This window comes from Vanessa cardui, chromosome 27, assembly GCF_905220365.1.
Source record: "Vanessa cardui chromosome 27, ilVanCard2.1, whole genome shotgun sequence".
NCBI lineage: Eukaryota > Metazoa > Arthropoda > Insecta > Lepidoptera > Nymphalidae > Vanessa > Vanessa cardui.
In genome coordinates this window covers 2325144-2337544 of record NC_061149.1, presented here as the reverse complement: position 1 = coordinate 2337544, position 12401 = coordinate 2325144, and the positions used below count along the sequence as shown (strand labels likewise).

General features: G+C 32.8%; 1 protein-coding gene across 1 annotated transcript in view; it reads left to right on the top strand.

Moving 5' to 3' along the window:
• Positions 1 to 12401, top strand: part of LOC124541125 — a 29747-nt gene that overhangs the window by 13208 nt on the left and 4138 nt on the right. Inside the window, exon 2 of the mRNA XM_047118968.1 lies at positions 8146 to 8243. Coding sequence (XP_046974924.1) covers positions 8146 to 8243 — 98 coding nt within the window. The remainder of the gene's footprint in view (positions 1 to 8145; positions 8244 to 12401) is intronic.

Here is a 12401-nt window from a genome sequence, read left to right as displayed (position 1 = left end):
AAAGAAATAGTATTTTGTCTTTGCCTAGTTTTATATAGAAGACGACTGTAACATATCAGACTTCCAGTAATTTTGGGTGCACTTTGTTTATGGAGAAGGAGACTTAAGATCACTATTTATTTGAAAGTTTTGAGTATTGACGTGTGCGTTATTGATCGATATCAAAAAAAAAAATCTAATGCACGATAAAAGAAATATTAATAAAATTTTATTAAGGAGATCAAAAGTGTATCATCACGATACTATTGAAATTACTGATTTGAGTTATCTGTGTAGATCATAAAATATTACAATGCAATAAACTGTACGTTAATAGCCATATGTAATATATATTATATATGGTTAATAGGTTTGTATTTATTAAACATTTGTACATGTTGAGATCCGAGATGGCCCAGTGGTTAGAACGCGTGCATCTTAACCGATAATTGCCGGTTCAAACCTAGGCAAGGACCACTGAATAATCATGTGCTTATAATTCATCTCCTGCTAGGCGGCGAAGAAAAACACCGTAAGAACAGCTGCGTGTGTCTAATTTCATAAAATTCCATATGTGTATTCCACTTAGCCGCATGTGAATTGTATAGTGGAATATGTTCCAAAATCTTTTCCTCAAAAGGAGACAAGGCCTTAGCCCAGCATTTGGAAATATACAGGCTGATCTTGTTGTTGTTTATATGTCAATCAGTAAAGGGTCGGTAGGCACTACAAACACCTCAAATATTCTACTGCCAAATAGCAATACTTAGTATTGTTGTGTTTCGGCTTGAAGAATGCACAAAAACAACAACAAACAACAACAGCCTGTAAATTCCCACTGTTGGGCTAAAGGCCTCCTCTCCCTTTGAGGAGAAGGTTTGGAACATATTCCACCACGCTGTTCCAATGCGGGATGGTGAAATGCACATGTTCCAGAATTTCTATGAAATTTGTCACATGCAGGTTTCCTCACGATGTTTTCCTTCACTCTGAGCACGAGATGAATTATAAAGACAAATTAAGCACATGAACCCGCAATCATCGGTTAAAATGCACGCGTTCTAACCACTGGGCCATCTCGAAGAATGCAAGCCAGTGTAACTTTATGCACAAGGGATCTTATACGCCAATGTTAATTGCGCATCGCCGTAAGGAATGGTTGATATATCTCACTTGTCCACTTGCCCACATGGTCACTTGCCCAGGTGGCTCTACCTATACCAAAACAAAGCATAATAAGAACCCTTAATTTTTAATATATCGACCTAGATCTATTCATCATTTGAACAATTTATTGTTTAGTGTTTACATCAATAAATAAAGATTTTAATCTTCGCGTGAATTATATTCTAGGAATATTTTTTTAATTTTCTAAGCAAACAAAATTGTAGATAGTACCTAGCTTTTGATTATAATTGCCTTATATACATACAAACAACCAAAGTGAATTTCTTTTGACAGGCTTAAACTTACAGTTAAATAAAACAACTTTGAAAAAAGTTAATGTAGTCTTAGATTTTTGCGATTATTACACATTGAAATATTAATATACTAGTTTTATTTCAATTTGAAAAAAAGTTTTTTTTTAATGAAAATAACTTGAGACAACAGTAATCATAGAGAAATTCTATTCAATGATGTATGTACAAGATACATAAATAAAATTGTATGTAATTATTTATATATACATATATTATATTATAAAATGTACATATTTTTTTTATTGTTAAACGAGTGATAAATCTTGATGGTTCTTCTTAATTCAGAAACAGTAACGTAACTTAATAATGAAATTAACTTCGTAAAATGACGTATAAAAAACATATGTAAACTATAATTAGCATTAATAAAAAATATTCTTCAAACAATACCGCCTTCATTACAGAAAACGCATTTAAAGATAATATAAATACATGTGTTTTTCACATTGTGTTAAATCAGTTTTGATCGTTATCTATATCAAGATTTCATTGTGTCTCGTCATTGTAAATCGATAAAAAAAAAGATTTTGATTCATGATAAGGCTGCAAGAGAGATAATTCTTTTTATTCTTCCTAAAATTATGTTTTTTTTTTTTGTATTAAAGTTAGTCTTAATAAATTTCATCTCAACTGATGATTGCGGGTTCAAACCCAGGCAAGCACCACTAATTGTGCGTGCTTACATGTTCTTAATGTGTGTTTATAATTCATCTCGTGCTCGGTTGTAAAAACATGGCAAGGAAAACATCAAATTCTGCCACATATTCATATATTTCATAAAAAATCTGCCGCATTGGAACAGCGTAGTGGAATATGTTAGGAGGCCTTAGCCCAGCAATGGGTAATCTACAGCTTGTCGTTATTGTTGGAATAAATTTATTAGAAAAATAAACAGATCAATACTAAAATACTCATTAAAATTTCTGAATTGCGAATGTTATTTTAAAAAAAAGTACACGTGCGCGACAGGCGCGTTGTATCCCGCCAAAATTAAACCATTTTTAGTCAATCTGACAGCTTGACATATGACGTTCGGAAAGTTAGACTAACTCTTAGTATACTATACATTATTAGCAAAAATATTATTTAGTCTGTTATATCAAGCAGTGCAAGCAATTATATTCGTATCTAAATAGAGAAATGTTGTATGTCACGGTGAGACGCCATTTTGATACGTATTAACATATATTTTATGATCATTATAGTTAACGTCTCATTTTATTATTTAATCATCACTTAAGTTCTTAGACTATTTTACTGTATACTGATCATTACTACAGTATTCCGACATAAATAGTATTCTTCCGTACTCTTTTCATAGACAATTTGATTTACACATAGACAACGATAACTTTTTATCGACCTGTTTGAACTTAGAACCTCGGGATCTGTGGTCGAGGCAGTCAGTCTCCTTTCATCTGGTATATGTTGTCTTTCAATAATTTTATGGCATATGACATACATGTATCGTTGAAATTAGTTTATTAGTAAATTTATGAAGTTTTTACGATCACCATCCTGCTCTTATCTTAATTTCATTTGAGGTCGGCACATGTCACCTTATTCCATACTTCTCTGTGTGACGTCGTCCCACAAGTGACATTTGCAGTCATATCATCTTTCACACAATCCATCCATGGTCTCTTTGGTAGTCCCCCACCTCTATATCCACATCCATGCTCATGTCCTTCCTCAAAACATGATTCTGATTCTTCTACATAATATACCTATCAATTAATCGATCAAAATATATTTTATTCAAGTAGGCTTTTACAAATACTTTCGAATGTTCATTTAACAGCTATATCAAGTGAAGCTACCACCGGTTCGGAAAGTAGCAAGAAGAACTGGCAAGAAACTTAGTAGTTACTAAGTAGAAGTAGTCTATATATATATATATATATATATATATATATATATATAGACTATATTTTTATATGTTGAAAAAGAGTAACTACTAAGTTTCTTGCCAGTTCTTCTTGCTACTTTCCGAACCGGTGGTAGCTTCACATGGTAGCTTTTTTACATATGATAGCCGGTTTCCACACAGCTTTTAGTTATCGATGCCACTTTCTAGGAAACTTCCTTTTAATAATGATTTATTTAAAGTACCTAAATCCCTTCCAGAATTTTATCTGCGCTAATAAATTCATTAGCTGTGTTTAGCATGATTAAACTATTTATCTCTGTTTCATTATCGTTGAAACTTAAAAACATTCTCATTTATCTTTGTTTTATTGAAGCTTAAAATATTCTCGAATTCTTCATAATCTTAAATTATAATGAATACTCAGAATATTCACATAATTATCATTACATAAAACCGTAACACATTAATACTAGGTATTGCTGTTTAGCGGTAGAATATCTGATGAGTGGATAACCTACCCAGACGGACTTACACAAAGCAACTTGTGATTGCTATTAAATTTAACACCATAATCATCACATATTATAAAACAAAGTCGCTTACCGCCTGTCATGTATGCTTAGATCTATAAAATTACGCAACGGATTTTGATGCGGTTTTTTTATAGATAGAGTGATTAAAGAGAAAGGTTTTTGTATATAATACGTGCACAATATAGTAAATAAAAGAAAATTTCTTTAGTATATTTAGTATCAGCATTGCAACCGTGCGAAGACGGAGAGCGTCGCTAGTTACTGATAATCTCTAGTTTAGTTTTTTTTCGTAATGGTGATAGTTTCTTATTTTAATCATATTATCTAATATATAACAAAATAACTTTGATGGTAGAGCTCTGTGCAAACCCGTCTTTGTAGGTACCACCTAATCATCAGTTATTTGACTACCAACAAATTATTGTTGTGTTCCATTTTGAAGGACGAGCCACGTTATTTACACAAGGGTGATAACATCTTAGTTACCCAGATTGGTATGGGTGACGTTAAGATGACACTTACAGCATCAATACCATGTGGCCCAAAATCACGTGACCAATTATGGGTTCAACCCCCAATCACCGCTGAACTGTCACGTGCTTAACCAATATCAAATCAAAATATACTTTATTCAAGTGGGCTTTTTTGAATTATGAATCAACATTTGACAAATCAACATTTAACAACTATATTAAGTGAAGCTACCACCGTTTCGGAAAGTAGATTCTACCGAAAAGAACCGGCAAAAAACTCAGTAATTACTTTTTTTAAATTTAAATACAATTGTATATTTATGTCATTTATCCTGACTGTAAGTAAACAGGTATTATTTCCATGCTTTTTTATCGTCTGTATCTTGTATAATTTATGATTCATCATTTCGTGCTCGTTGAAAAAATCGTTGAGAAAACAATTCCCTGGAAATCTGACCAATCCAAAGCAACGTGGTAAATTGTGCTCTAAAACATCTCAATAAGAGAAATACCTAATCCAAGCTATGAGAGAATTTATAGTGATATAATAAATTCGAAAGTAACTACGTCTATATGATGCTATGAAACCACTGAACCGCTTTTGATGAAATTTGATTTGCACGTGTAAACTTTGAGGAAGGAAAAATGACCCTTTTAGACCTAAAACCTGTTAAACAACCTCTAAAACGCGAGTGTACTCTCAAGCGACAACTACTCATACATAAAATGTTATTCAGGTTTAACTAGCGGCCCACCCCGGCTTCGCACGTGTGGACAAAAGTTTTTTATATGTTTTTATCTTTTTTTATTATATCTCAAAGGGCTATACAGCCTTTTCGATAAAAACTCCTTGTTTATTAATTGTCGTTCTATTTCAACTTATTTACACAAAAACCTAAAATCACATACCTAAACCTTCCTCATGAATCACTCTATCTATTAGTGAAAACCGCAGGAAAATCCGTTCAGTAGTTTTGGAGTTTATTACGAACATACAGACAGACAAACGCGGCGAGGGGACTTAGTTTTATAATATGTAGAAAGAAACATTAACAACCGTTTTTACATATAAGATACAAATAAAAACATATGTAATGCAATATATTTTCAATGAAATCGATATTATCATTTTATTTACTGGTAATTACATTGAAATTACGAATTTTACATTATTTTCCCGCTTACTACATGTGTTTTTTTTGAATATCGAATCCGTGAACTTACTTTTGAATCGATAACAATTTAATCGTTATCAAAATCGGTATCGATCGATCGTTATTTGATTGTAATTTTTTTTGTTATTTATCGGACGAGTCTTATTTAGTTTTCGATTAATTAGTATTGATTTTATCGCGACATTCGTTTAACGGTGTTTCGCTTTCAACAAGCACAAAGGAAATATATAAGCAACAGGCGATCCGCCCTTGCCTTCGCACGAGTGCAATGCTGATACTAAATATACTAAATTTTTCTTGTTTCTTCAATATATTGTAAATTTATTATATACAAAAACCTTCCTCTCGAATCACTCTATCTATTAAAAAATACCACATCAAAATCCGTTGCGTAATTTTAAAGATCTAAGCATATATAGGGACAGCCAGCGGTAAGCTACTTCGTTTTATACTATGTGATGATGATGGTGTTAAATTTCATAGGAATCACACGTTACTAAGTCCGTCTGGGTAGGTTATCCAATCATCAGATATTCTACCGCTTAACAGCAATACTTAGTATTAATGTGTTACGGTTTTACGGTGCACAAGGGACGTATCATCTTAGTTCTTAAGGTATGGTATCTTACTGTGTCAATATCTACGGGCGTATGGGACCACTTACCATCTAGTGGTCCATGTAGCCATCCTTATTTTACAAAAAAACGTACCAGGAAGATAAGTAGCATTAAAAAAAAAAATCAAAAAAAATTGTAGGCCTGACATTTTGATTTTGACGCTGCTCGGATTTAGAAACTCGCAAATATCAGACTCCTGAATTCTGACAAATAATAATAAGATACTCCAAAGGATTACAAAGATAGATAACAAATAACAGGTAAAGACCTGTGAACAACAGGTGTGACTCTGACTAATTTCCAAAGGGAAATTAGTCAGATTGATTAAAAACAACGTATTAGGTATATCTAACTGGCATAATTTATAAGATTTCATGGAACATTTCAGGAACTAACAGGACAATGGCTCTCTTACCGATTAAATTTGAACACAAGAATACTGAGTTTTGTTGTTTGACGGTAGAACTTGTTGCTCAAGCGGGCACAGAGCCATACAGAAAAGCTAAATTTTGGAACAGGCTATTAGCAGAATTACAGATTTGAAACGGTGGAAGCACCAACTGTTCTGAAGTCTACGTGACAAAGAACTTTAGAGTGAATAAAACTGTTCGAACGCAGTAGTTCGAAGTACTCTGGTTTGTCGTACAGTTCCAATAGGGGAGAGTGGTCACAGATCGGGACAGGGCAAAGAAATTTGTAGGAGTAAAGATAACACTCGGAAAAGAGCCCTCGGAAATACGAAGTGCGTCTCCAAAGATTCGAACTTTCATGATCACTCCGAATACCGAAAGGTACCATGAGTTTAAGGAGGGATTTGATCTGAATTCCTAATTATGATCAAAATAATCCGATGATGTAGTTGTACGAAATATAATGAACACATTCACTCTGTGGAAACAACTTTCCCCATTGGTTTTATCGTACCGAAACCACTTGGGAGCGTTCTAACAAAAGAGCCTTTTTTAAAGGCCTTTTTTAAAGTGTTGCATATATCCATGTGCAGTGGTTGTCACTTTCTATCAGTTGAGCCTTTGGCCAGTTTGTCAGCTATTCCAAAAAAAACTTAATTTGTGATATTTGTTATGGATTCGTGAAAACATGGCGGTTTTAATAACTGCGAAATGCCTGTCCAAACTTTGGAAGTACAATAAAGTTGAATATTAATTAAGTGGATTGGTGTTGTATTATACATACATATACATAATTATGTTAATCAAAAACTAATGCAAAATGTATTGCACGTGTAAAACCAAGTATTTATCTGTTAAGTACTAAGAAAAGATAGTGAAAAAGAATAATTAGTAAATAATTGCAATGTCTTCAGTGAATCGATTACAGATAAGTGTTGATCGATTGTAATATTTAGATGGCGAGATATGAAGCCGAAAGTCGGTGTTTCTTTGCATAAATACAGATAAAAAATCGAATGCGGATAATCCTATTTAATACGCAATTTGATTGGAAATATACCGTCGGCAGGTCTTTGGAGTTTAACCGTATAATACTCATCACCTATCGTAAGTTTTGATGAGGATACCATTTAAAAATAAAATTAACAGCCTGTAGATGTAGGTTCGGAAACGGGGCTAGTGACTCCAAGAACCCTAAAGAATTAGAAGAACAGAAAATAAAGTTCACATGTCCGATGTATTATTTTATTATTTTTATTTGTTGCTTTATTAAAAAAAAAAAAAAAAACATTCGAACACACGCACATGTACATTTTCAGTGGACACATGCAGTTTCAATATATGTTCCTTAGAATATAAGTCTTGGGACTTGATAGGGCTTTGTGTATTCTCGTCTAGACAGGTCCTGTAGTAAAACTGGCTTATTCACCCTTGAAATCAGAACCCAACAGTACTAAGTAATGTTGTTTGGTGGCAGTGTAATTAGTGGATGGTACCCAGACTGGGACCAGTTAAAAAATTATATGAGGATGAAACAATATTTTTTTTACAAAGAGGTTTTATTGCCATGAACTTTTTGGTGTAATTAATGATTATTTTCTTTTCAGTAATAATCCTACCGTTCGTCTTCGCGCTGTTTGTCGCCGCCAACGGGAATTTAGAAGGCGTTGACCCGAATACTCTAGAATGCGATCCCCGAGGACAAGTAAGTGTTCAAGTTTGGTGTTTATGAAGGTCTTTGTAGTCAGTTTTATGGTCACACCTGAAATGCCTTTTTTCTATAACTTCCTACATGTTATTTCCAAAAATGATATTTCAATATAAAAAACAAGGACTTTTTTATGTTGGCCAATAATAACGACCGCCTTATTTTTGATGGTCTAGCCAGTGGTCGGCAACCTTCTGGAAGGCAAGGGCCACGAGGTGGCAAAATAAACTATAGGCGGGCCGCAGTCATGAAGTTTACCTTATAAGCGTGTTGCCGACCGCTGGTCTAGACAATCACCTAATTAAGCTTCACAGAGAAGTGATAAGAGAAAATATCTTCTCCTATCGTCTTTTAGGAAATTAGTAGAAGTAGCGAAATTTTTGCAGATTTTATAGTATGATGCGTGAGTATTATGAGCCTTTAAGTGGATTCCAAACATTGACTTGCAGCTCGGATTCAGACAGTTCGGGATATGCCCACTTAAAACTTAAATGTAATGATTGTCTAAGATCCTATATAAGATTATATCCAATATACGTATTTAGCTTATAAGTATAATACCGGATACTCCACAATATTTGGATCATAGTATTAATTTTGATATACTCAAGTCGAAATTTACGAAAACATTAACGCACAATCCACGTACGGTGCTATATCGTTTGTGCTATATAAAATAATCCCTAATTCCTTATAAAAGTGTTATTGGAAGTGACTTTTTTATTTCATGTTGTTTAATAAGTATTAGAGTATAATTGTGCTTGTTTTTAATAATATACAAAGACACAGTATAATAAAAAATATTTAAAATACTAAAACAATCACAGTAATTACATTGAAGTGCATACTATTTGAAGAGAACGCGTAAGTACGCGATATACGCGGCGCTTACGACTTTTTGGGCGCGAGCTTTTATCGAAGAACAAGGTAAATTGAATACGCTGTGTTAACTTATTAAAGCTTACCTACATTTATTTAAAATTGAATAGAATGGAGTGTAAACATTGCTCATGCTTATTGAAAGTTGAAGAATCTATTAAATGTACTGCTTGCTTAAATATATATCATCATGGCTGCGTGGGAATTTCGCTTGCGGACTTTAAAAAGATTCTACCAATGAATAAAGCTAAATGGAAATGTCCAAGTTGTAAACAGACCAAAAAAAATAATAATATAAGTCCCATTACACCTAATGTCGCCAACGAAACCAATTTAGATCTTGCACAGCCCTATTTGAACTTGAATACTAAATCTATAATAGACCACTTTGATGAACGTTTCACTCATTTAAATTCATCTATTGAATCATTTAAAAGTTTCATAACCAATGAGTTTAAAAAAGTTACCGAAACTGTAAACGAATGGACAAAAAAAATTAAGCTCGTTGAATCATCAATTGATATGGTCATGGATCAAGTTAATAATTTTGACAAGGAAGTTACAAAAATACATAACATCGAATTGGAGTTAAATGAGCTAAAGAATTCTATGAAAGATTTAAAAGATAGCCATTACAAGAATGAACAATGGGTTCGACGTTCAAATATCCAAATTAGTGGAGTTCCCCAAAAGAAAGGCGAAAACCTTATACAGTTAATAAAGGTGCTCGCTGATAAGTGCAATTTCCCTTTGGACCCGCTTACTGACATTGACTTTATCACAAGAGTAGCGACTAAGAATGATTCCAATGACATCAGGCCTAAACCAATTATTTTAAAAATGCAAGCTCGTTACAAAAAAGACGATTTTTTGTCATCGCTTCGAAAATTAAAAACTATAAGAGCTTGCGATATAGGATTCTCAGGAATGCAAAATCAAATTTACGTTAATGATCACCTTTCTACTCGCAATAAAAGTTTATTCAATGAGGCAAAGCGAAAGTCGAGGGAGAAGGGTTATTTGTTTTGTTGGGTACGTAACTGCACGATTATGGTTAACACGCACAGAAAGCTCGCCTGTCCTACACATCACTTCTCAAGATTGTTTAAAAAAAATCGTATAAGTGCAAAATTGTTTTATTTAAAACATAAGTTTCAAGTGTCTAATTTTATTTTGTTAGTATTTTTTCAAAACTTTACTTTTTAGTTAATGTCCATTTTCATGACTTTTTTAGTTATTATTTTATTGTTAGTGTTGTATTTTCTTTTATGATTTTATTCGTTTTATCTGAGCAGCGTTCATTGCGGGAATCATTTATTTATGACTTATTAGAAATAGAAACTATGAAGGAATTTTTATTACAGATATGTAATATATACAATTATTATTTGTGTTTTAAGTATTCAACATGTTCTTAAATATTTTTTATCAAAACGTCCGAGGTTTACGGACTAAAACTAATCAATTTTATAAAAATGTGCTTAATTGCGATTATGACATTATATGCCTAACAGAAACTTGGCTTTTACCTGGAATCTTTGACAGTGAATTATTTGATGCTCGATATAATGTTTATCGTAACGACCGAGATTACGAGCAGTTAGAAATGACAAAGGGAGGTGGTACTCTGATAGCGGTCCGTCGCGAAATTGATGTTGATGTGAGAAATGTTCAGTTGCCTAATTTTTCTAGTGCTGAAGTCACTTATATAAAAATTATAACTAAACACGGTATTATTAGGAAAATTTTGCATCTTTTTTGTTGTTACTTTCCACAGAACATTTCTCAAATGGATTCACAGCTTAATTTTTTTGAATTTATATCTGATTTGATTATAGAAAATTCACAAGATGATATAATTATTACAGGCGATTTTAATATACGAGATGCTGTTTGGTCATTAAATAATAATAATTCAATTTATATTTTAAATCCCTCGGAATGTCTCCTTGTACATAACATATTTGTTTTTATGAATTTTACTGGATTAAAACAATTAAATTATATTCTTAACTTAAATAACAGGCTCTTAGACTTAGTACTTTCCAATCTGAATTGTAACATATCTCGTGTGGACCCTTTATCAGAACCTGAAGATGAACATCATCCTTCCCTTTGTATTGAAGTTGATATGAATACCATTGAGCGAAATTTAAATCCAGCTATTCGAGTTGTACGTCGCTTTCACAGCGCTGATTATGATAAAATTAATTCTGAATTAGCAAAAGTTAACTGGCAACACGAATTTAAAAACAAAGATGTTAGTCAGGCAGTTGATACGTTCTATCTCATCGTAAATCACATTATAGAGACATTTGTCCCGTCTAAGTGTATAAATGAGAGCAACAAATATCCACGCTGGTTTACGCGACCCTTGATAAAATTAATTAATAAAAAATTAAAATTCCACAAAAAATGGAAAATTTATGGCCAACAAAGCGATTATAACAAGTTCTCTGAATTGAGACTACAATCAAAAAACTTAGAAGGAACGTGTTATAATGAGTTTTTGGAACGAGCAGAGAATAATATTCGTTTTAGCTCAAAACAGTTTTGGTCCTATATAAAGACTAAAAAAGATCATACATCTGTACCTAATGTAATGTATTTTAACTGTCAAGTTGGATCCAATGGACACGATATAGCAAATATGTTTAATTCTTATTTTCATTCAGTTTTTGAAGATAATAGTGGAAATCAAGCAATGGATCACTATACTACTAGCGCAAATCAGACTATTATCAGCTCCATTGAGATTGTTGACAAAAAAGTAGAACGATATTTATCGAACATAGACACATCCAAGGGTTATGGTCCAGATGGAATACATCCCATTTTCTTAAAAAACTGCAGTAAAGTGTTATGTGTGCCTTTAACCATGCTTTTCAAAAAATCTTTGGACACTGGATTATTACCAACTATTTGGAAAAAATCTTTAATTACGCCGATTTATAAGTCTGGAAATAAAAACGATATAAAAAACTATCGCGGTATTTCTAAATTGTCAGTTATTCCAAAACTTTTTGAAAAGATTGTCTATGATACGATATTTCCATTATTAAGGCCCCTACTTACCTGTAACCAACATGGTTTTATTAATAAGCGATCCACTGAGTCCAATCTGTGTGAGTTCTTGCATACAGTATTGAGTGCTATGGAAGCTGGCTTCCAGGTTGATGTCGTATACACTGATTACTCGAAAGCATTTGATAAGATATCGCACAACTTGTTATTACAAAAACTTAACAACATCGGTATACATGGTGACCTTCTACG